This window comes from Fukomys damarensis, unplaced genomic scaffold (genome assembly GCF_012274545.1).
Source record: "Fukomys damarensis isolate Sample0158 unplaced genomic scaffold, DMR_v1.0_HiC HiC_scaffold_11, whole genome shotgun sequence".
NCBI lineage: Eukaryota > Metazoa > Chordata > Mammalia > Rodentia > Bathyergidae > Fukomys > Fukomys damarensis.
Genome location: NW_022900923.1, coordinates 44,080,349 through 44,105,937, shown reverse-complemented (window position 1 = coordinate 44,105,937; position 25,589 = coordinate 44,080,349). Strand labels below are relative to the sequence as shown.

Here is a 25,589-nt window from a genome sequence, read left to right as displayed (position 1 = left end):
CTAATTATTATATATATTATACATGTGCCAATAACAGTACAAAACAGGTGAGAGCAAAGCTATATTGAGCTAAGAAAATTACCAGAACTGATACCATGGAATGTGTCCAGCACATAGATTCCAGGTTTTTGTGTATGATGTGCTAAGAATTCTAAAGTGTGTATCCAATGATAGAAGAAAAGTAGCTCTATTTATTGGAGATCATGAGAGGATGTGCTCAGGGAAAGTTCATGCTGCCAAAAACAAGGCATGAACAGAAAAGTGGTGCCAGGGTGGCAAAAAAGCAAAAAGCACACAACACAGATAGATCAGGCTTTCAGATTTCAAAAGATGTGCGCTCTAGCCCAAGGGCCTCTCAGTGGATCTCTGGGGTAAGATTGATAGGAGTGACTGACAGGGTGCTGAGCCAGCTTCAGGTTTTCTAATGCTCGGGACTTTTCGGGAGTTCATTCTCATTTAATTATGTGTATGAGATGTAGTCCATATTTATGAACCTTTAATAAGGCTGTCGAGGGGCAGTCACTGAAGCCAGGCCAGGCATCTAACATGTGCATGTGCTCTTACCTAAAGCTTCAGAGATTTCCTGGATCTTTGTTGTTTTATTTCTGCTTTTCTTAGAACAGAGGAAGGAGGGTTGGCTCTAGGGTGCTCCCCAAACTTGAGTCAGTAGAAGGGAGCGATTTCTCAGTCCCATTGTGCTAGAGTGAGGCATGGTGTTACACATCTGTAATCTCAGCTCTCTGGGAGACTAAGGCAGGAGGACCACAAGTTTGAGTCTAACCTAGGCAAATTAGTGACTTTGTGAGACTGTGTCTCAAAATTAAAAAAAAAAAATTTAAATGGGCTGGGGATGTAAGCTCAGTACAAAGGCTCTGGATTCAGTTTCCACTACCACAGAAGGAGGAGAAGGAAAAAGAAGAGGAAGAGGAAGAAGAGGAGAAGGAGGAGGAGGAGGAACTAGAGATGATGAAGTAATAATTAGCCTTTCATGAGTTTTTTTCAAAATTTAACAAACTAAGAATATAAAGGAAATCTTGATAAAGATTGGCTATAAACAACTCCTCATAGCTAACATCATGCTTTATGATGAAAGACTGGATATTTTCCCTCAAGGAAAAGAGGAACAAGACAAAGATATTCGTCCTTGCTACTTCTGTGCAGCATTTTATTGGAGATGCTAACTAGGACAGTTTGTCAAGAAAAAGAAAAAAAAAGGCATTCAGAATAGAAAGAATGAAGTAAAATGATCTTTATTCACAGATGATATGATCTTATATACAGAAAAGCCTAAGAAATGCATTTTAAAATGTATTGGAATAAAGAAGCTCCACAAGGTTTCAGGTTGAAGGTCAATATAAAAATGTCGTTGCATTTCTATATACTTGTAATGCACAATTCAAGAATGAAACTAAGAAAGTGGTTTTATTTATAATATCAGCAAAAAGAATAAAATATTTAGGAATAAACTGATCAAAAAATGTGCAAACATATACTCGGATAATCCTAAAATAACGGTGAAAGAAATTAAAGAAGACCCTGCCTTGGAGCCAGCCTAGTATGGACTGAAACCTTTATAAATTGAGCCAGAATAAACCTTTCTCATTGTGAAGGAAAAAAAAAAGGAAGAAGAGAGAAAGAAATTAAAGAAAACCTAAGTAAATGGAAAAGTATCTCACATTCATAAATTAAAAAACATTTATTGGGGATGTAGCTCAGTGGCACTGTGCCTGGCTAGCAAGCTCAAGGTCTGGTATCAAAAAAAAAAAAAAAGAAAAATAAAAAAATGTCTGGTATAAAAAAAAAAAAAAAAGAAAAATCAAAGAAGATGTAACACTAGCAAGATGGTAGTACTCCCTAAATGGATCTATATAGATCGAATAGTCTCTATTGAAATCCTCGCTGTCTTCTTTTTAGAAATTGATAAGTTTATGAAGTTTATATGGAATTTACAAAAGATGCAGAATAACATAAATATTTTTTAAAAATAGAACACAGGAGGAGCCATGTTTGAAATGGACAATTTCAAAACTCACTATAAAGTGATGGTAATTAAGACAATGACTGTAATCGAGGCAGCGTGATACTAAAACGAAGATAGACCTGTAGATCAACAGAACAGAACTGAGAGTTTAGAAATAAACTTATTATGTCTATTGTCAACTGATTTTTCAATAAGACTACCAAGGCTTCTCAGTGGGGAAAGAATACCCCATCGGAGGGTATTCAATCCTCCCACTACCTAGAAAAGGAGGAAGGCGAGAGCTAAAGAAAAAAACAAAGACAATAGAGACTTCCATAGTTTCAAAGTGTGGGTGGGTCAGCGCCTCCGAGCAGGCGGACAGACTCTCTGAGCTGGCCACTGTTCATTGTGTTCACGAGGAGTAACAGATGAGTCATTGGGTGGTGGTAACCTTATGCTGATGAGATCTTAGGTCGATGATGAGCTAATGTTAATCGGGATGGGGAGATGAGCAAAACAGTTTACAATAGTAGGTAGAGTGAGGGAGTTAAACCAATAAGGAATTTGTCCCTCCCCAGGTGAGGACCGTTCTCAAAGACCAGGATGTCTTCAGCTGCTGTAATCTTTCCTTTGAGCGTCATAGGATCCCGGGACCATTGAAGCCTCCAACAGCCCTAATAATAATTTTTGAAATGATTTTTTTCCTAAAATTATGTAGAATGGCTCCCAACAATACACTTTTCAATAAATGGTACCAGCCCTCAACTACAAAAAATGGATAGCCCTCATTTTAAAAAAAAAAAAAAAAAAAAAAAGGTTGTTCCTTAACTCAAGGGCTGGAGATTTAGCTCAGTGGTTCTGCTGCCTGCCTTGCAAGTGCAAGGACCCGAGTTCGATCCCCGGTACAAAAAATATTAATCCAAATTTTTTAATCAGACCTAAGTGTAAAAGCAAAAGCTATAAATCTATCCAAAGAAAACATAAAAGTAAATTTTCATGAGCTTGGATCTGGCAAAGAATTTTTACATATGGCATGAGAAGCATAAGCAACAAACTTAAAAATAGATTAGACTTAATCAAAATGAAAAACATTTGTCTCGCTAAGGACACTATCAAGAAAGTGAAGAGATAACCCACAGAATGAGAAAAAAATATTGGAAAATCATACATCTGCTAGGAACTTATATCTAGAATGTATTTTTTTAAACTCTTAGAATTCAATAGTAAAAAGACAACTCAATTTTTTTTTTAGAAAGACAAAAAATTTAAACAGACATTTCTCCAGGAAAGATACAAAAGAAGCCAACAGGCACATAAAAAGATCCTCAAATCATCTGTTACCTGGGAAATGCAAATCAAAACCATAATGAAATAGCACTTTATGCCCAATAGGATAGGTCGGATCAAAAGTGTGACAAATGGGTGGAAAGGCTGTGGAGAAAGGGGGATCCTCACACACTGTTAGTGGGCATGCAAAATGGTCCTGATCCTTTGGGAAACAGCCTCGCAGCTCCTTATATGATTACACTAGAGTTCTGTGTCTTAGTTACTATTTCGTGGCTGAGACAAAATAACTGACGCCGCAAGTTAAAGGAGGAAAAGCTTATTGTAGCTCAGTTTGTCAAGGTTTCCATTCATTGTTGGCTGGTTCCAAGGCAGGGTGGTATGGCAGAGGGGCACTGCAGAGGAGAAACAGTTCATGGCAGGCAGAAGGTGGCAAAGCAGCAAGGCAAGAGCTATCTTTCTGTCCCTTATAACCTACCCTGGCTGAGGCACCCTTAATGCTAGCATTGTACCATTAATCCCAGCACCACATCCCTACCACATATCGTAGATCTAGCCACCTCCAAAAAGCCCCACCTATGACTGCTTTGAGGCTTTGGGGGGGCATCTAGATACAAGCCATAACATTTCATTACACAGCAATTTCACTCCGAATGATACACTCAAGATAAATGAAAGCATATGTTCTCATAAAGCCTTCAGATGAAGACATCAGTTCATCAAAAGGTTATCTAAAAACTGAAAATTGCCAGACACAGTGGCACACACCTGTAAGCCCAACACTGGGGAGGCTGAGGCAGGAGGACAATCACAAGTTGCAGGCCAGCCTGGGCCACATAGTGAGTTCAAGCCCAGACTGAACTATACAGAGAGACCCTGTCTCAAAACACCAAGAAAAAGAAAGTACAAGTCAGAAATGGAAAGAAATATTCTCAATAAAAACAAAACTGTCCCAAATTAGTATATGAATATATTAAAACTCAAAACAAAAATGGGCAAAAGATATTAACAGGCATTTTACTACAGGAAAGTGATGGCTGGTAAGGGCGTGAAAGGCACCTTTGGACGCTGTTACTGTTTGTATCCGAATGGCCCCGCAGAGCCTCAGGTGCGGACAGAAGGGGCTTGGGGAGGTGCCTGGGATGGGGCAGTGTGATGTTCATGGGGGAACGAATCCACCAGTGAGTTTGCTGCTGACTTACGGTTAGGAGGTGGGCCTGGTCTGAAGAGGGTGTCACTGTGGTGTGGCCTGGGAGGGTTTACCTCTTCCCCAGGGCTCTGCTCACTCTCTCTCTCTCTCTCTGCTTTATGTCTGCTCTGCTATGAGTCAAACTCCTCTGCCATCCCTCTTGAGCGAGCTGACTGGAGAATGAAACTTCTACAAACTGCGAGCATTTCGAAACTGCTAGCAACATTACTCTTGCACTTCAAAGTCATTATTAAGTAAAATTAGGGTTACTTAAACTCAGGCACTACAAAACAAATTGGTCGAGAGGAGCACAAATGGTTGCAAAATTTTACTAAAGGTAGGAAGAGAAACTGTGGAGCAAGTTTGGGCCAAGGAAAAGGAAAGGAGGCATACTGCGAGGACAGGTCACATGAAGAGAGAGCACAGTGGCACAGACCTTAATGGCAACCGTCTGTTTTGTATCACACACTCCTCAGGCTGACATCAGGTCCGGGCCATCCTATCAAAAACCTGCTCCAGTTCTCCAGAGAAGTCCATGAGCACAGTTTTACAAGCTGTTCTGCCCATGTGTTCCAGGATTTTTCTTTCTTTCTTTCTTTCTTGGCTTTTGGCTTTTTGAGAGGAGCTCTCAATATGTAGTTCAGGCTGGCCTTGAAATCACTACACAGCCCTGATTGGCCTCAACCTTGTGGGCTATCTTCCTTGCCTCAGTTTCCCAAGTGCTGGGATTATAAATATGTGCCACCACACCAGGCTGTGGGATTTTGTAATTAACAGGTCACACCCACTTCCCCAGGCAGCTAATCTCTTGTCTCAAATGGATAGGTAAATGCATGCAGGGTGGATCCTCTGGAAAAAAGTACGATTCTCATCCTGGGTGTGACAAAGAGGGCCAGGGCAAGCTTCATGCTACTCAGAACAGTAAGAAATTTCAAACTTAGTAATAGCTTACCTCTGGAATTTGCCATTTAATATTTTCAGACCACACAACTCAGGGTAAATGAAACTATGGAAACTGAAACCACAGATAAAGAGAGAAATACATCAAAATTTTTGTAACTATTTTTATAGTGACCTATATATCCTTCTGTTTTAAAGTAATTTTCCTGAAGTGTCAAAAATGCAATGTTAATATTATTATTAATATTAATATCCACTTCGAGGGCTAAGGATGTAGCTTTGGGATAATGGTGGCCTAACTGCAAGGACCTGGGTTTGATCTCCAGTACTACCAAAAAAACACTTTCAGTGCAATTTCTAAACAAAAGCAAACCCTCTGAGCTTGTATTTCAAAGAAGTGTGTATAAACAGAGCAATTCTATTGCAATTCAAATCAAACTCAGGGCCTGTAGAGCTCACGTTCCTACAAATCTATGGAGTAGCAGCAAGCCCTAAACATCAGAAGTCGCCAAACAGATAAAGAACTTAGCAGTACCTTTTCCCCTTTAACTAGGTTTGTTGTCGCAATCAAAGGATCTACCACTTATCTCAGAGGATAAATCCAAGTGTGTCAAGACCTACCAGGCCCTGAGGTCTCTCCCTTGCTCTACCCGGGCCTGTCGAGGTTGAAAACTACGATTCCCACAAGTCCTTGCGGGGGCTGGGCGGCGGGGGCCGTTCCGCTGATTGGTTGTTCCGCAACTCCAACCAAGCGATAATTGACCCGGAGGCGTGACCCGGAGAGAATGAAAACTTCGACCCTTAGCTCAGAGTCCGGCGACTGACTTGACAGCGAGAGCTCCAGCGAACCATGGCTCTGTGGTACCTTTGCGTGCTACTGCTAAACGTGGCCACTATCTCCAGGTCTCAGGTCCTGTGGAACACGCAGCTACGGGACACATCGCGAATCCCTTCTAACTTCAGCAGACAGGAGCGCATGGCAACAATAGAGGCCCTGAAAGGTGAACCTGGGTCCCCTCTGCCCAACAGGGCCCATCCCTCGGTCCTGGTGACTGCGCAGAGGGCCTTCTACTCAGATGGAGGTGGCCACACACCCCGCCAGACCCAGTCCCGCTCCCCCCCCACCCCCGGCATCAGGCCCCCACTTGGGTTCGCCTCTCTAATCCCCAGACCTGGTTTCTGGGGCTCCCGTGTTCCCTGCCCACCTTGGAAGCCCCAACTCTGCCCCCTTGGCCTGGCCGCCGCCCACCCCAACCTCTTCTCGCCTCTGATGTTACAAGGTCTAAAGCTGCGCGTCTGCTAAATCTCTGTAATATCTTAAAATCAAACTAAGTGATCTTAGTCTTGTGTGCAGAGGAGGGGTGTTGAGGTCCATAAAGTGATCTTCCTCAGGTTGGGGAGCAGGAAGTGGGCCCTGGGTGACAACAGCAAATGTCCGGACTCACTGGGCTCCAGAAAGCTCTGGAGTGTGGAGTGTTCCTGGGATGTGAGATGCTCCTAATCCCCTTTCCTAATTGAAGTGCCTGACAAGGCTAACGTCTTCTGAATCTGTGTTTTCTGGGAGGGAAGAGGAAAGTTTCTGTTGAGTATTAAATTCTGTGGGATAATGGGATCTGTCCTGGCCACTGGGCCTAGTTCCAGTCTTTTCCCTTTCATTAAGTGGTGCCTTAAGAAAAACTGGCTATGTAAGCATGTTCAGGCAGATGCAGGGGCCAAATTAAGCCCTGTAGTTGCACATGGGTTGCACACATGCTGGAATGATTGGCTTGGAAGATGAAGAAGGGCATGTAAAACACCTGAGTTCAGATCTCAGGTCTGCTCCTGGATGGGCAGTTTAGTCTTTTGGACCTCATGTTCCCTGTCTTGGGGCGGGTACCAGGGATCGAACTCAGGTCCTTGCACTTGCAAGGCAGTTGGTGGCACCACTAAGCTAAATCCCTGGCCTTCATATTTCCCCATCTTTATGGCAAGCTATGATTTATCCTTAGCAAAATTGAATACCAAAGTCAGTTTGTCTTTCAGAGTCAAAGTGTTCCCAGTGAATATTTCTGGATCACTATCTTATCAAATATCTTCATGACTCATTGCATTTCTCTGGCAAGTGGTGTCTACATTTGGTAATTTGGTAATAGCGCCTACATTTCGGACTGTAAAGGCTTTGGGATTGGAAGGCATGAACCTAGTGACAACTCAGGAACTGAGACATCTGTGTGGGTTGAATGAGTTTACTGAACGGCTGAATAATTTGCTTGGGATCAGCTTAATCCCAGGCATCATTTTCTCCAAAAGCTGGCATGGCTAGGGTTAGTGAAACCTGAGGAAGAAGCCCACCTGCATGCACACACACCGGCACACAAGTGTCACTGAGGCAGGAGCCCAGGATGGTGGGTGGATGAAGCTTGGGATTCATCAAAGGGAGCGGTGGTTTCAGAGGCGCAGTGAGGCTTCCGGAAACAATTTATAGAAACTTCCGTCACAGGATCAAGGGCCAGAGTTCCAATCTGAGACTTTATCGTTCCTTTGAGAACTGTGTAAGTGTCAACAAATCGGAAAGACCTGGGTTTAAATCTCACTTCTGCTGCTTGTTGCTGTGTGATCTTAGGCGGCTCAAACTCTAAACTTGTTTCCTCATCTCCAAATTAGGGAAAATAGCAATGATGATTCCATAAAATTATTTTGCCTTCTGCAATAAGATAATGAATGCAAAAACAACCTTTTATGTACAGAGGACTTGGTGGGTTGGCGGGAGTATTACAGGTTGAATACCTCCTATCAGAAGGAGACCAGAAAAGTATTTCAGATTTTGCAGTATTTGAATTGATTTTACCAGTTTGAACATCGCTACTCTGAAAATCCAAAACCTGAGAGCCCCCGAAATCCAAAACCCTTTGAGTATCATGTCAACTCTCAAAAAGTTTCAGATTTCAGAGCACTTTGGATTTCAGATTTTTCAATTTGGAATGCCCGACCTGCATCGTCTTTTATCTTCTGTCTCTGACAGGTGCCATCCAGATTCCAACAGTGTCTTTTAGCCATGAGAAGTCCAATACCACGGCTCTGGCTGAGTTTGGAGAATACATTCAGAGAGGTCAGCTGCAAACTGTGAGCAAAGGGTATTAGAGATGGCAGTGGAAACACAATCCTTGTATGAGGTGATAAAGAAGTGTATTTTGTCACTGATCAGAGGACAATCTAATTCTTGAGGTTTCTTTTGAACCTAGTGGGGAGGTATGAAAGAGAGAATCTCAGTTACTGGGGGAGGCAGAGTAGTACTATAGATTTGCCCTTTGAAGGACTAAGCTACATAGCCATTGGGCTGGAGTTGAACTCCCCCAACCTTTGCCCTAAATGTGTGTCAATCATTAAATATAATTAAAGGTACAACTAAGGATTCCTTCTACCTGGGCGAATATCTGGCACTGTGCTCTATGCACTGCCCACCTCTGTCTCCACACACACACCTATATCCCATACATGCCTTCCACCTCTGGAAGCCTACTCAGATTCGTCATTTCTAAGCCTCTAGGCCCAGGATGGCAAACCTTTTAGAGATAAATGCCCAAACTGCAACTGTGGGGCACAGAGAAAGGGGACGTTCCTAGAACCTCTGCAGCAAGTCCTAGTCTCCTGGGAGCCACGAGAGCACAAGGTGACTTAATTAATAGACAGAAAATGAGATTTAGAGAAGCTGAGCTTTGGCCTGACCCATGCTGCTCTAGGTGCCAAAGACCCCCAGGCCCTGAGCTTGCCATGCCTTTATTCAGAACATCAGCAGAAACAGATGTAGCAATTGACTCGAGGGCCTGGATGATGATCCTAGAACAATGAGGAGCTATGCAGGTGAAGATTTGGTTCCTGCCAGGATGTCTGCAGCTGGTGTCCTTACAGCATCACAGCATCACAGGAACCTTGAGGTCTTAGCTGTGACTGGAGGTGAAGATAGAGCCATAGCCAGCCTGTAGACAGGAAACAGGCCTAATCATAATTTAATCATGAAGTGATTTTTCCCCAAAATCATGTAAAATTCCTCCCCACATGCATCCACTTTTTTATCACAAGGTGATAACACTGCAAGTAAACCTGAACACTGAGCTTTTAGTTTGGAAAAAACAATTCACGCATTAACATCTTTTGTCTTAAAAGAAAAACAACACCAAAGACCAAAAGAAAGCTATTAAACTTGGTTTCTCTCCCACTTTTATCCTTTGCCTCTAGTCTTTCCTACTGTGTTTCACACCAGCTTTATCAAGCACGAAGTTGTAGGAAACTACAGCCACCTATTCACTGTGCAGGGCTCAGACCCCAGCCTGCAGCCCTACCTACTGCTGGCTCACATTGACGTCGTGCCTGCCCCTGAGGAAGGCTGGGAGGTGCCCCCGTTCTCAGGGCAAGAGCGTGATGGCTTCATCTATGGTCGCGGCACACTGGACAACAAGAATTCCGTGATGGTCTGAAATGCCCTTTTTCTGCCTCGGGACCCTAAAGATAGTCCAGGATGGGTGTATTTGGCTGACTTCTGGGAGGAAGGAGGTTATGGTAGAAAGGATCTTGGCTCCAAGAGACCTGGGCTCCAGCCATCAGTTTGTTGCTTCCTTTCCTTGATTTGTCACATGTGTAGGGATTGGATCACAAAATCCCCAGGGACCCTTTCAGCGCTGACAATTAATAAATGTATGCTTTTCTCCAGGTGGAAAATATTTTATGCAACATTCTACTTCCCCACATCTGGTCCCCTGGGAGCAGTTGAATTTGTTCTCTGTAAAGAGAGTCTATCAGATCCTAGCTCCACCAGCCCTGATGGAAACAGCTGGATGTCTCTGATATCCTACTCAGATAATCCAACTCTCTCCTCTTCCATTGTTTTCCTAAACTCCAGGCGATCCTGCAGGCCTTGGAGCTCCTGCTGCTCAGAAACTACACCCCACAGAGATCTTTCTTCATTGCTCTGGGTCACGATGAAGAGGTAGAACCCCTCACACTACACCTCTTTCTGGTTCCCTTGTTGCGGGTGGGGAGCAGGTCCTTCACCACAGTCCAGGGTGCCCCCAGCTGTAAGAACTCCATGAGGTGGTGCGGCAGTTTGCCAACTTCTCTCGGTGTCCGTGAGCCAGACTAGCTAAGGACCATGATCGAAATTCAGGTTACTGGGTCCTGTGACAAAAACCTGAATTTTTCTCAAGCTCCCTGATATTGTCTGAAGCAGACAGGTATCCTGTCACCTCTCCCCTTAGAAAAAGTGGTGTGGTAGGGAACTGAATAGGGACAGCAAGGATTCCTTTCCAGTAAAGGTTGTTTTGACTCTGGGTCCCAGTTTCTTCCTCTTCCTCTTCTTCTCCATGTCCTCTTTCTCCTCTCCTCCTCCTTCTCTCTTCTTCTTCTTTATTTTCTTTTTTTCTTAGTACTGCGAATCAAACTCAGGGCCTTGTGCTTGTCAGGCAGCTGTTACACCGCTGAGCTACATCCGCAGCCCAAATTCTTCATTTGGGAAATGAGGGAGCTGGACCCTTCAGCTGTGCCATCCCAGGAAGCTGTGGGGCAGAATTGTCTTAGCCCTGCCCCTCAGGAAGGAAACTAAGAAGGAAGATTTGGGGGCCCCTACCTAAGCTGAACGCGTCTCCATCAGCTGTCTCTGGGGTCCTTTCCGGCTGAGAAGGACTGTGGCTCTGGGTTCCATGTCTGTAGATATCAGGGACAGATGGAGCTCAGAAAATCTCAGCACTGCTACAGTCCAGAGGCGTCCGGCTGGCTTTCGCTGTGGATGAGGGCAGCTTCGTCGTGGATAATTTCCTTCCCAGCCTCAAGAAGCCCATTGCCATGTGAGTACAGCGTCCCTGCCCCACCCCGTCTGAGGCGACTCCAGCCCGTGTCTGAGCCACGCTGAGGCCAGTCTGTTTCAGCCCTTTCGTTTAGTCACCCTCACCTGCCGCTTCCCTTCTTCCTCTAGTGTAGATTATTTTAAAACAGCATGAAGCCGACCCCTAGGCCACCCGAGCACCACTCAGATGGGCGTGTGGGTCTGTGGGATAATTCAGGGTGGAGAGAGATCAGGAGGGCCATCTCTGATCCCCTTCGACAGAATTGCTGTCTCTGAGAAGGGCGCAATGGACCTCATGCTGCGAGTAAACATGACTCCAGGCCACTCCTCAGCGCCTCCGAAGGAGACAACCATCAGCATCCTATCAGCTGCCATCAACCAGTAAGCAGCTCTGGTGCCAGGCTCGGGATGGGAGGCCTGACGCTTCCCCTTTGGGATTGAGGGAGTGACGCTCGCTGCCCTAAACCTGGCCAGAAGCCATGGTGAAAGCCCAGGGAGGGACAGAACTATCTGTACCAGGAGAGGGCTGGGCCAGAAGAGGGAGTATCGGTGCATCCGTACAGCACACAGGGCCAGAGACCAAAGCCAGGTCAGGTAGATGAGTAGCCCCGAGTCCAGCTAAACAGTTACAAATCACAAGTTGTCATCCACTGATTTCTTCCCTTGCCCTGGCAGTCAGACAAAGATATACCAGGGCTGTTGTCATAGGACGAGAACAGCATGGTAGTAGCAGTGCTCACCTGAGGCCTGGTTTTCTTAGCAAGGTGGAAGGAGCACTGTATCCCTTCAAATGCCGAATAACCAGCTGCCACGGTCAAGACAGCGAGCCGAGGGGCAGCCATGGGAGGAACGAAGCAGCCCCAGTGGTCAGGGTGCTCAGAGCGGGTGGAGGGGACTGACAGCTCGGCTGCAGCACTGAAGGTGTTTGGTGTCCGATGTCAGAGAGGAGAGGAGAGAGGGCAGGAGCGGGAGGGACCCTAACTGGGACCTGATGGACAGGGACAGGGGACGATCGTCCAGCTGCTGCTGCGAGAGCTTGCTGGTTGAGTTGCTGGAGGGGCTGCACAGGTCAGGCTGTCGAAGCCCGCAAGTCTTGAGAACTCTGTTTCCTTTCCAGACTGCAGCAGAACCCAATGCCAAACATGTTTGGAAGAGGGCAGGTGAAGACGATGTTGCAGCAGCTGGCAGGCGAGGTGTGGGGAGGAGCAGCACACGCTCCCAGAGGGGGGCGGAGAAGCGGGTCAGAGAGCTCCCCCAAGCCCTGCGTGGTCTCACCTCTCACAGCCAGTGGCTCGGCCCTGCCGAAGGAACTGGGCTTGCTCCTCAGGGCTGCTGGTGCTCAGCTCAGACCCTGAGGCCTAACGTAGCCAGGCGCCCTTCGAGAGCTGCCTCGCAGTCCTCTTTGAGGCTGCTGGACAATTCAGAAGAGCCCAGCCAGGGGAAACTGCCTCGTCCTCTAGCAAGGGTGGAGCCAGCCGAACTCAGTGAGGACGCCAAGGCCTCGGGAGGGAGGATGCCTGGCACTGTCCCTGCTGATCCTGCTAACCTTCTTTCCCTTTCAGTTTTCCTCCCCTATCAATATAGTCCTGAGAAACCTGTGGCTGTTTCAGCCCTTCGTGAGCAGGTAGGGTATTAATCCCTTCCTCAACATCCCCTGCCCCAAGCCTGCCCACCCCGCAGTCTCCTTTCCCTGGCCTGCCTGGGGCTGCGGAATCTTCCCTCACCCTACACAGACACCACACCTGATCCACGTATAGGATGCTTCAGAAAAGTGGGTGAACTTCCAGCCCTTTCTTCCTCCCAATTGGACAGGTCTTCCTCATGTCTGACTTTAGTCCTTTCCTTTTAGGTTCTTGGAGAAAAATCCCATAACCAACGCAATGATCAGAACCACTGTGGCACCCACAGTGTTTCAAGCAGGGATCAAGGTGAGGTTGCCTGGTTCTGCCTGCTCCCCTCCGCATCCCCTCCGTCCTGTGGCTGTGTCGTCCTTCTCCGGCCACAGGATGAAAAATATTAAGAGACGGTGCTGTGTCGTATGTTGGGTGGGCGCCCAGAGCAGGGAACTAGCCGAGAGCTGCCATCTCTCTGAAGCTATCGGCCACATACTATATGTGCGTATTTTAGTGACATACACGACCCTCTCAAATTCCCTGAGTCTGAGCTTCCCCAAAAGCAACCATTGTACTGGTGTGAAAAGGGTCACATGGGAGTTGGCTCTTGTGGCCTCCGCTCAGGCTGTAGCTCAATGTTTTATATTTACCTGACACTTTGGCCTTGCAGACTAACGGTTTCTGACTCTTCTACCACCAAGAGTCTTTTTAAAGATCCTCGTGTTTTAAAAGATGTATCCGCTTCACTAGCTAGTGAGTAATTAATGTGTTTTACCCAGTACTAATCCTAAAGTGTAAATTGGCCTGGCATGGTGGTGCGTACTTGTGATCCCAGCACTTGGGAGGCTGAGGCAGAAGGAATCTCTCCAGTTTGAGGCCAACCTGGGCTACACAGTGAATTCAAGGCTACCCTGAACTATATAGTATAAACCTGTCTCAAAAAGCTGAAAGCGGGGAGGGGAGAAAAGAAAAGGAAGGGAAAAGAAAGGAAAGAAAGTTGGATGGAAGGGAACCCACTTGCCATTTATAAATTTAAAGAAAAAATATATATATATCTCACTTGAAAGTCACTCATTATTATTCCCCAAATCTACTAAATATCAGGTGGGCTTAACAAATTTAATTTCTGTATGAGGTTTACTTTTCTAGAAATAAATTTCAGGTAAATCAATACTTTGATAAATTTTTGTTCTAAGAATTACTTTTCAGTGAATTAGTCTGCTTTGTGGATTGGCCATAATGGGGCCTCTCTGTAAAGCACCAAGCCTAGCCTCTCTGCAGTCCTGCAGGGAATTAGATCAGTCATGTAACTAGCAGTGCCTTCACCACAGTTTGAGAGGGCACCGTTCCCCTACAGCCCAGTGTGACCTGTAGAGCTAGTCATGGTAGTACACACCTGTAATCCTAGCTACTTGGGAGGCTGAGGCAGGAGCATCACTTCAAGTTTGAGAACAACATGGGCTAAGTGGTAGTGAGTTCAAAGCCAGCCTGGACTACATAGTGGGACGATGTTTCAAAAACTAAACATACAGATACAAAAGGGCTGACTGTGGCTCCATGGTAGAAGCCAAGGTTCAATCCCTAACGCTGCAAAAGAACAGTGTGGCTCGGAGGTGGCCCAGCAGCCTGGAGCCTGCGCTGGTGTAAGTGAATAATTAATGCCTCCAGATTAGTCCCGGCAGAAGTAACTGTGTGCAGGTGGTGTGACTGAGCTGCACCCCCAGCACACGTCACGTGTTAACATCATTTGATCCTCCTAACACCCCATGATTGTCATTGCCAGCTTGCCAGTGAGGAAACAGGCACAGAGGTTGCAGTTACTCAGGGTCCCACAGTCAGCTTGTGACAGCCCAGTTCTCCAGTCCCTGGTCCAGTGCTTTGTGTACCAATTCAAAGAAAGCCATGCATCTGGGAAGGCTGTTCACTCCCACCCACCAAGGAAAGATCTCTCCATAGCCCGACTGTATTCTGCAGTTGGTCCTGAGTTCTTCCTGGTCAGATAAAGAGTCAGATTCTGAGAGCCGGGGGATGTAGCCCACACCTGCCTGGTAAGTGCAAGGTCCTGAGTTCAATCCCCAGTCCAAAAAAAAAAAAAGAAGAAGAAGAAGAAGAAGAAGAGTAGTCATATTTTGCAAGTGAACCTGAGAATCCACACCACCACCATGGTCCTCTTGGGGATAAAGCGTGCTGTGCGGGGCCCAGGAAGCTCTGCGTGCCCTTGCGTGCAGGGGTTAGCACTAAGGTTAACAGAAATGTGCAAGCTGTCCTGAGAAAGTGCACACAGAAGGCTCCCAGGCTACAGTGCAGGGCTGGGCACAGATGCCTGTGCTGTCTCCAAGAAAGCTGTTCTCTCTGAGCAACTCTGACCACCTCCAGGACCAAGACGCATGAGGACCTAGTGGAACACAGCAGCCCAGCCCCGAATGTAGCATATGCCCGGGGCCCAGCGAAGACTAGAACAGATTAACAGTAGTAATCCCTGGCCCCTGTGCTCCTGCTGCCTCTGGTAACTGGCATTTCCCGGGCAGTGACCCACTGTGGGAGACTTGAGGTTGGCTCCAGCTAAGCGTCCTGGCTTTCTCCCTAGGTGAACGTCATCCCCCCGGTAGCCCAGGCCATAATCAACTTCCGGATTCACCCTGCACAGACAGTGCATGAGGTACGTCCCCTATATTCCAGAAAATGGGTTCAACCTGAGAGATCGGGGCCCTAAGGATCTGAGTTTAACTACACTCCTAGGGCTGGACCAGTTTCCACTGTCTGATATGTAGTTTTCAAAAGCACTCTATGGCTACATGGTTAGGATAAGATGTCTGGTTTGGAGAAATTTGTGTCTGGGGTGGGAAGTGATATCAATGGTAGGAAACACAGAGCACCTGCTGTATGTTTGGCACCAAGACTAGATGCACACACGTTCATTCACACACACTCACAGCCTTGGCAGCCTCCCTGTGTGGTAGGCACTGCATTGCACTCTCTCTCTCTCTCTCTCTCTCTCTCTCTCTCTCTCAGCCGGTAATAATGGAGGCATAGAGCAACAGCGCAGTTAAACAGAATACTCCACAATTGTGCACCCAGCACGCTAGCTTCTGAGTCTGCTCTACACGACAGTTGTAACAACCAGGGATGGGCAAATCGCCATACAACCCCTGCAGACACAGATGACGCTACCTTGAAGGACCCAAAACAATCTTTTCTGACCCCTAGAAATGTGAGTTGGGTGTTAAAGGATCATCAAGATTTAGTAGAAATAATACATCCACGTGGCTAAATAAGAGAAATCGGGGAGAAGTAATGGGAGATAGAGTTGTAGCTTGGGGATCAAGGTCTAGGATGCCACCCTGAGGACAGGAAAGAACTCTCAGAGCTCTTCCAGCAGTGCCAGGATAGGCTCAGATTTACTGTTAGATGACGTTGTTGGCACAGAAAAGGAAGTGCTGGGGTAGGAGGAGACCAGAAGCTATTGCAGCAGTTCAGGCAGTGCATTGGAAGACGGAACTGAGGCCGTGGTCGTGGGTGAAGACTGAGAACTCACTTGCACCAGCACCGGGTGCTGTACAGATGTGAAGCAAGGGGAAGGCAGGGCGGCTCTCAAATTTCAACCCAAATGCAGTAGTTGGCCAAGAACCAGTGCCTATAACCAAGACTTAGAATTTGGGAAGAAGAGCCAGTTCAAGAAGAAATACAATGGCTTAGCAGTTTGAGAAGTGTATCATATAACTAATAGGCGATTTAAAATACCTCCAATCTGGAGACACGAAGTAGAGGTACAAGGTGGAGTGTTAGTAACATAATTGGAACCTGCAGAGTCAACAGTGGGTGCTATGATGGAAAGGAGCCTGGCACTTTAAGAAAATATAAGAAGGAATGAGACCTCTTCTGGGGCCAGGCAAGGCTTCCCATGAGGCTGGGACATATGAGCTGAAAGCTCAGGGTGAGCAGAAGTTACACTGAATGCTTAATATCTAGAGGAAATGCCAGTTTATTCTAATATCAAGTTGAGCTAGAAAAGAATTCAAAAGGTTAACCTGACTCTTCAAAATTTAACCAAATAACAACCCGGTAACTATGAGACAAATCAAATATTCCGGAATACACAGGCTTAGAGGCAGGTCTCTCGCACGGATCATGGAGGGTCAGCTAAACTTAGACTTCTGGGGCCTTTCTCCTAAGTTCTTCCCGTGAAGGATTTCATCTGGGAGGCACCCTCCTCACTGTGGATAGGAAGTAGATTTATAGCCGGCCTAGAGCCACCCAGCGTTAGGGTAAGGGAGGAATTAGAACCAGCATGGAGTACGAGGCTGTGCTTTTCATCAAATGCCAACCTTTGTCTTCCCCCTGGGGAATCATGAGGCCAGGAAATCACTGAATTCTCCCATTGAGCTTCTTTCCACTGGTTTTTTTCCAGCCTCATTCCAATTCCATGCCCTTCCCAAGGGCTGTTTTCCACTCAGCCAGGGCTTTCGTTCCCCCGTCCTGCACTCTTCCCCTCCATCCTGCCCACCTGCACCGGTGAGGAATGAAAAGCTTCCATCAGTCAGAATGCCCACGGGGCCCACTGGTCCTGGTCACCCCCCGTCCAAGTACCCTGTCCCATTTTCCAAGGACCTGGCCTAAGGGTTACATGCACAGAGTCTCATGATGGACTGGGAAGGAGAAAGACAGGCAGCCCCCAGAGTCCTCTCTTCTTCATCTGGTCTCTCCCATGTCCCAGATGTAGGGAGACTCCAGCACCTACCTCTGGGAAACAAGACTCTTCAGAAGTCTAACAGGCCACCATGTGGAAAGGAAGGTTCCTTCTGGATGGGCCTTGAGGCGTAGAGATGGCCAGTGGGCAAGGTTTCAGGGAGCCTCCACTTGAGGGAGCAATCTGGAACGTGCCATTTTGGGCAGAAATGCAGCTCTCGCCTCTCACAGGGCTCGGTCAGTGTCATGGACAGGTCTTTCCTTCATTCAGTCAGTCACTGAGAGTCTGCTGAGGCTGCTCACTGCGGACCACACATTCTTCGGAGCACTTGGCATAGCAGTGAACATGAGAAACACCATTTCCATTCTAATGGCAATTATGCGTTAGTGGGAAGAGACAGCAGTAAGCAAGTGACCAGATAAAAGAACAAGGGGGTTTTTAAAAGTTAATTTTATTGGTACATTTAATGTATACAATATAAAGACATTCATTGTTGCAAATTTGTACCTTTACATATTCAACCTTGGTTCTTATTTTTCCCCATTCCCCTGCCCTCCCTTCAACCCGTCCTTCTATCCCTATCTACAAAGACTTTGTTTCCGTTAGTTTTCATTTTCTCATATTAATTCCATTTCCTTCTTTTATTTCCCCTTCCTTTTTGTCCCTTTTCTTCCTATTTCACATTATCTATTTTACCTCTTATTCCTTATTTACACTTTCAGTTTCTCACACTAGAGAAACTACTTGGTATTTACACATGTGTGTCCTGTTTATATTGCTTAAGCATATGGCCTCCATGTGCATCTGTTTAGCTATAAATGTCTAATTTCACACTTTTTATGGCTGAGTAGTATTCCATTTTATTAAAAGCCGCATTTTCTTTATCCAGTCTCCCATTGATGGGCATTCAGACTGCTTCCAAGTTTTGACCCAGCTATTCCCCTGCTGGGTATCTTCCCTAAAGAATTAAAAGAATCATACCACAGTGATATTTGCTCACCCGTGTTCATAGCAGAACAAGGGGGTTTTTAAGTGGGAAGTGCCATGAAGAAAATAATGGACACCGTGTCCAGAGTGATCACTGGGGCGAGGTGGGGAAGTGACCGGAGCAGGTGGAGTGCGGTGGAGGCCACACCCTCTCTCCGGAGGATAACAGTAGCGTCTACTTCCCGGACAGCTCTCACTATTACTGGAGTCAGTTATATGAGGGCCTGGCACGTAGCAAACACTCGGTAAACTCTAGCTGATGTTTGTTTAGAATAGAGGATACTTCCCTGAGCAATAAGCAGAAATGCAAGGCTGGGAGTAGGAGGAGGATTCACCAATAATGAGGGAGACCTCAGAGTTTAGAGCACACTGACCGTTCACTTCTCTATTCACAGTCCCTCTACAACATTCTGGCAATGTTATGCTGTCCCACAACTATTTTATACATAGCGATACTCCTCTCGTGTGAATGGCAGATTTGTTGAAAGTAAAGATAATAGAAACGTAAAAATGGATCGGGGCTTTAGAGTTGGCAATCCAGATTCCACCCTTCTCACGGGAAGAGAACGACAGGCAGTTATTTAAAATGTGCCATCCCATGTTTCAGCAGCTTGGTTACGAGTGTCTTCCTCGTACTGAGCTGAGACATGGCTTTGTACAGTAACGCCCAACACCCCTCCTGACTCTGTCCATGCACGTATACTGCGTTCCGCAGGAGCTGGCGTGGTGCCAGACACACACGGACACCCAGCAGGCCCTCACCACATGCTAACAGAGGCGCAGGCGGAGGCGCAGAGAGCTCCGGGGCTTGCTGAGGTCACACAGCTCTGACTGATGGGCCGTCACACCCCTCCCCATTCCCAGAATGTCAGCTGCCTCTTTGCCATCCGTTTCTCATGGCCTTCCTTCAAACCAGGGCTCAGAACTCATCCCACAAAGGCCTGCTTCTCCCTTGGAGCCCAGGAAGGACCCTTCCCCTCCCTGGATGACCCTGGCAAGTTAGTACTGACAGCTCCTGTCATCACCTGTTTCCACCTTCTGTGTCTAAGTATACGTCCTCTGTTGCAGGACTTGCAAGTGCCTGAACATGGAAGTGGCCTTGAGCCAGTAGGGAACTGGCCTCTTACTGAAGGGGTACAGTCTGCCTACCTTCTTTGATTTCTGGAAACAGGAACTTCTAACTGATTCAGGGAAGAGGACAGTGTGTACAGTCCAACCCAACCTCACAGGAGATAACTTCGGGAACCTTTCAGTGGGTGAGGAATGTATCGAGACCGTGCATTAGTCAGGCATGGAGGCTGAGGTAGGAGCATCACAAGTTCAAGGCCAGACTGGGCAACTTCAGAAGACCCTGTCTCAGTATAAATTTAGGAGGGGTCACTCAGTGATAGAGTGCTCGACTAGCTGGCGTGTTCAAGAGCTGGCATGTTCAATCTCTGGCACTGCAAAAGGAAAAGGGAAGACTACATTAATTCTTATGTTAGAATAGAATGTTCGGGCCATTAGTGCTAGAACGAAACTGATCTCTAAGTGAAAATAAGCTCTGTGGGCCCCTCACCCACCCAACAGCAGGGAACGGCTTTGACTCAAGTGAAAATTTCTAAGCCAGAAGTGGAAACCCTCACTTCTACTCCAGACTCAGCTCCTAGCAGGCTAAAAGAGGGTGTTCTTGAGGTGCTGCCCCCATTCTGAGGATCCCCAACAACAGGAATCCCCCTTTAAAATGATTGGTTATTGCAGAGAACATTTTCAAGCAACTCCCAGTCATGGGTTCAGGCCAGACCTGGGCCTCCTTTGGGTGGCTGAGTGGGTTTGAGTCCATTCCCACAGGTGACTTACTGCTCAGGGTCTCATCTGAACTCCCTGGCCTCAGGGATTTTGCCAGATTCCCCTCTATAGTCCTTTCAGGCTGAATTTTCTAGTAGTTTCCTCAGGTTCCTTCCTGAGGAAAGGAGGCAAAAAAGAGAGAAAACTTGAATACCAGTATCTCAACTCCTGACATTTTGTCTGTTCTGAGCTCATCTTCCTGCCTCCATCAGAGTTGGTTGCAGACAGGAAGCAGGCATGCCCAGAGAGGGAGAAGAGGGAATGGCCCTTCTGTCTCCTGTCCAAGTCTCTCTGGTTAAAGCAGGATCATCCCATTGCCACGAGATGATTGAGATCCCAGGTCTATTGAGATCCCAGGTCTATCATCTCTTTTACGCCTTCAGCCAGCACCTGACCCTCAGCCCCAGAAGAAAGACATAATTTTCCGCTTGTCCAGTCCCCCACACACACTCGTGGCTGTAAGACAAGCTCCCCGCACACTTAGCCTAGATCTGCCGTGCTGTAGATGGCTTCCAGGAAGGCTCAGCTCTTACAGCACCCAGGTCAGCTGAAACTGAGGTCCTTTCTGTAAGTCCCCGGGCTGTGCCATGCTGGAGAGAGATGAGGACCACTTCTTTTCATATATATATATATATATATATATTTTAGATATTTACAATGGTCACATTCATCATATGGAATTTGTACCTGTACATGGTATATCTTGTTTCTTCTTTTTTTCCCATTCCCCTCCCCTCTCTTCAACCCTTCTTCCCCTCCTTATTTACAAAAGCTTTGTTTCCATTTTTTCCTTCTATTCTTTTTTTCCCCTTTTATCTTTCTTCCTTTCCCCCTCCTCCCTCCCTTGTTCCCCCTCCTGTCTGAACATTTTCTTCCCATTTCCTACTGTGTATTATACATTTCGGTCCTTATTTACCCTTTCTGTTTCTCACACCAGAGAAACAAGGCAATATTTAAACGTTAAGTCCAATTTATTTCACTTGAGAGTATGGTTTCAAGGTGCGGCCATTTACCTGGAAATGTCTCCAGCTTCTCTCTCTTTAGGGACCACTTAAGTTCATGTGGCAGTTGGATACCAGCTTGATATGAAATCTAACCCCCTATGTTTCCACCCTGGAGGTCCTAGAACTCACGAAGAACATTGTGGCTGATGACCGAGTGCAGTTCCATGTGCTGAGGGCCTTTGACCCTTCTCCCGTCAGTCCCACTGATGACCAGGCCTTGGGCTACCAGCTGCTCCGCCACACCATCCACGCTGTCTTCCCGGAAGTCAGTGTTGTTGCCCCTGGTAATGACTTCATCGGCTGTGGTTAGAGGGAGTAGGGCTGCAACCTTTTCCTATCCAGTGTCCACTGCCCCACACCCACCTCAGCTGTTCATCCTGGAAACAGCTGGCTGCTTCCCCTGCTGATGGGACTAGAACTGTACTTTCCCCCCAGGGTAGAAGTGAGAAGACAAACAGGAAAGAAACAGAAACAATAAATTAAGTCAGTCAAACCTAGGTCCTTGCTTAAGGTTGGTCAACAAGGCCTAGAGAGGAGGATTGGCTTGGAATCCCTTCTCCTCTGGAGGAGCCACAGAGGGAGCCAAGCTCCTCCACGTCCAGGTTCTGGTTCTGATTCTTTCTAGGATGACAGCTCAGCAGCAGGGCTCAGAAGCATCAGAAGAATGTCCCGGCCCATAACGTTCACATTACCCCATTGCCTCGCTAGCCCAGTCCAATTCCAGCAGCTCCTCTCTGGGCCTCCACTCCAGTCTTTATCGTACCATCCAAATCTACCCATGATGTGGTTGTCCAACCAAGAGTGGACAAGGATTGCCTAGGGAGCTTCTTAAAATGCAGACCACCTGGAAGGATTCAAGTTAGCCACATCTGGATGGGACCTGGGATTTACCTTTGACAGATCTCCACAGGGGACTCTCGCACAAGTGATGGTTGACCATGGTTTGAGAAGCTCTGGTCCGTGGAATAGGGAAGAGTTGTTCTAATGTAAAGGCCTATGTCCTTCCATCCGAATTTAATCATGGGCTTCTCCAAATATCCAGGAGCCCTGGCCCTCACAGTCCCAGACCCTCTTCTCCTGGCCATCAAAGACCAACCGTCCTTTCTTTGCTGCCTTCTGGGGCACTTGCTATAATCCTTGTCAGTAGGGCTGGGCTGTGACAGGGAAAAAAGACAGGCAGAAGTCAACTGGCAGAAATTCAAAGCACAGAATTGTGAAGGGCCTAGATACTCATTTGAAACCAGCAGAGAAAAATAAACCAAAACACAAATTACTGCCTCAGATCATTCTGTGGTACTGGTCTTGCTGCTCTGTGTTATCTTTCCCAAAGAATACACCTATCAGGGACAAAGCCCAGGACCACCTGGCTGACTTACTCTACCTCAGGGAGAGTTGGAGACTGGAAAGAGAGGATATTAGGACTTTCCAGACCTGTGGCTTGAGTCTAAAATGGAGTCACCTCTCAGAAGATGAGAATAAGAGGAAGTCGTGTTCCGCTTGGAGAGACCCCTAGGCAGTGTTTATTTCTGACCAAAGGAGACAGTACATCAAGTTGTATCTAGACTTCTGGTTTCTAACATAGCAAGTGGCCTTGGTGATGGTGATAAAATGAAGGCATTGTCCTCCTTGGTCATCATGAAGAGAGGATATTTAGGTTTGGATCATTCCAGGAATACCTCACCATTGCCCTAGGCAGATTTTATGTTCCTATCTGAAATTATGCTTTTGTAAGATTATAAGAAAGAGTAGCTCAACGGTCCAAACTGGCATAGCCATAGGCTCCGAAGAAGGCCCAGGGGGCCCCATAATGACCCAGGCATCCTAGTCATCCAGCCTCCCACCTCCTGACACTTCCTTGGCTGGGTTGCTCCTAAAAAGCCCTTTCCTCTTCATCTTCTCTCCCTAGGAACTTGTATTGGCAACACGGACAGCCGACACTACCTCAACCTCACCAGGGGCATCTATTTGTTCAATCCCGTCTTGCTGAAGCCTGCAGACTTCAGGTGAGTGCACCAGAAGGAGTCAGGAGACACGCGTGACCTGTGCCTTCCCATCCCAACAGTCCACAGGGGTTGGCAGAAAGCCAACTGCCCTCGTGGCCAGAGGCTGGTCACTCCCCAGAGTTTATGAAAGTGGCCCATCTTTTCAAGGAGGGACATAATGAAGTGACTGGTAAAAGCCTGGTGGAATAAGGACCTCTGGTGCTCTCCTGCCTATGGGAGAGTGCTTACCCCCAACCTCATTTTCTCTATACAAATAAGACCCCTCAGCGCTCTCTGAAGTGCACACACACTGAGGTCGGAAGTGGGCATGGGCTTTGACTTCTCTGAAGAAACACTACAGACGCGAGCACCAATTTTGGCCACTGTGTGTGGTTTACTATCTCGTGGGATTGTTGGCGAATTTGAATCCCGGGAATGGGAAGATAATTTCCATTATCCTCTCTACTGTTTTTCACATCCAGACCTGATTTCCCCATGATAGGTCAGTTGTACAAAAGAAAGAAAATATTTGCATATGAGCTTAAGGACAACTTTAATGTTTTGTTCTTATTTTTCAAATTGGACAGAGGCAAGTAGCTCTTCTATTTCTTATTGTCTCTGACGTTACAAGTGTAGTTTGATTGTCTTGTTTGATCCATTGTGTTTTGGAAAGGCAGGTTGGTGGGCATGAGATCAGCAGCAAGGCCCTAGGTTAAGGAGAGGACAGTGCAGGGCCCCAGGAAGTTGCCCCCCTACCCTCTCTTACCCCTGGGAAGCTAAGAGGTGGGCAACTGGCATGGAGAAAAGTCTAGCTGTGGCCTCTGTCCTAAGATGGAGAGAATTAGGAAATAGTTCTCCCACAGGGGGTTACGAGGGGCTTCAGAGCAGATTTCGGACCCCACGGGAATGTGTTCATCACCTTCCTCACTGTTCTTTGCCATGAGCACAGAGCCTTGAAAGACGAACATGTCACACAAAGTCTCGAAAGTGGCTTCTCCCAGTTTGCCCTCCTCCCACCCTGGAGGACCACAGGCCAGGAGGCTGGGAGAGGGTAAGGAGTGTGCTCTGGAACGGCACCCATGCTGTAGCTCTTGGCCCTCCTCCGCTCCCGCTCATGCTCTCTTTACCTCAGAATTCATGGAGTTAACGAGAGGATCTCAGTCCAAGCCTACGAGACCCAGGTGAAATTCATCTTTGAGTTCATCCAGAACGCTGACATGGAATTGGTGGGGATGCCAGACTCTCCTCACCAGCATGATCTGTGAGGTCAAGGAGGAAGCTGGGTGAGGGGTGCCCCCGCCCCAGGGAAAAGCCAATGCTAATAGAGATTTTGGCCAAAACCACATTTTGATGTATTACTGGTCTGCCTAGATTATTCCTGAGCTCATCTGGAAGCAAGGCCTGGTGGGAGGGAAGACGGCAGAACTCGGGCTTCTCCCCGCCCTTCCTCCCGCTGCCCTCTGCATCCTCCAGCTGACTGGCACTCACTGCCTTCTTGCTCCTCCTCTTAGGAAGACGTCATCTGTCTTACGCTAATTATTTAACTGCGCCACCCTTTGATACTGACAACAGATGCTGTGTTTAAAAATCTCAGCCAGGTTTTCGCTGATAAAAGTGTTAATTTAGGGGGCTTTAGTGCCCTTTTCAAGGCTTATATATTGCTTCTTGCTAGAACTTTCCCCGTTTCTCTGTCTCTCTCTCCTCTCTCCAGGCCTTCACTGAACTGCATCCTCAGCCATTTTAACTTCTTATTTTGAGAGAGGGTCTCACTAAGTTGCCCAGTTGGGACTTGAACTTGTAGCCCTTCAGCCTCAGCCTCTCTCCATGCTGGGAATCACAGGTGTACCTGGCTTATCCTCTCTTCTGGAACTCACAAACTGTGTCTTTTTCTCTTCTCACCTGCCCCTGCCTCCCTCTCCTGACTCCAACAATTATTCTACACCTGAAGCAGGATTTACTGAGATGAAGCTAGTGTGATTGCCACCACCGTTGGTCCCTAAAGGGATCTAAGCAGCACCAGCTGGTGAGGTCGAGAGGTGAGATTGAGCAGGGGCCTTGGGAAACCCCGGACCTCCTCACTCTGAAGGCTGGGGCGTAGAGAAGAAAGCCTCTGCCCTTGGGCTCCTCCCAAGGGCTGCCTGGGCTTTGCTCCCTCCCCTGCCCTGTTCCTGCCACCTGCTGCTGCTGCTGTCCCACCCCAGGAGGCACTGATCTGTGGGAACATTTCCTGGCACATCCTATGGGCTGAGCTCCCGAGAAAAGGGAACTCATGACAGGTCTCTGAGTGGAGCCCAGGACCAGTGGAGCCCTGGCCCTGGCATCGTGTCCTGGTTCAGGCCAA

At 47.2% G+C, this 25,589-nt stretch overlaps 1 protein-coding gene across 2 annotated transcripts; it reads left to right on the top strand.

The window, feature by feature from the left end:
- Positions 1-6,112: 6,112 nt before the first annotated feature.
- Pm20d1 (peptidase M20 domain containing 1) lies at positions 6,113-24,980 on the top strand. 2 transcript variants are annotated; one of them, XM_010613080.2, is made up of 13 exons: positions 6,113-6,334; positions 8,335-8,421; positions 9,549-9,781; positions 10,210-10,296; positions 11,016-11,149; positions 11,410-11,529; positions 12,266-12,341; positions 12,711-12,772; positions 12,998-13,076; positions 15,349-15,420; positions 21,382-21,550; positions 23,173-23,269; positions 24,381-24,980. In XM_010613080.2, exons 1-13 carry the CDS (start codon positions 6,184-6,186, stop codon positions 24,511-24,513), a joined length of 1,500 nt encoding a protein of 499 aa, XP_010611382.1. In that variant the 5' UTR covers positions 6,113-6,183; the 3' UTR covers positions 24,514-24,980. The 2 variants fall into 2 exon arrangements, with proteins under 2 accessions (XP_010611382.1, XP_010611383.1); XM_010613081.2 differs by having other exon boundaries at positions 21,382-21,531; positions 24,381-24,466.
- Positions 24,981-25,589: the final 609 nt, after the last annotated feature.

What these genes read in the sequence shown, in the direction of transcription:
- Pm20d1 (XM_010613080.2), top strand. Translation starts at nt 6,184, where the DNA reads ATGGCTCTGTGGTACCTTTGCGTGCTACTGCTAAACGTGGCCACTATC. An exon ending in CTCAAGAAGCCCATTGCCAT is followed by an intron (nt 11,150 to 11,409) that starts GTGAGTACAGCG and finishes CCCCTTCGACAG; the next exon opens with AATTGCTGTCTCTGAGAAGG. An exon ending in TTTCAGCCCTTCGTGAGCAG is followed by an intron (nt 12,773 to 12,997) that starts GTAGGGTATTAA and finishes CTTTCCTTTTAG; the next exon opens with GTTCTTGGAGAAAAATCCCA.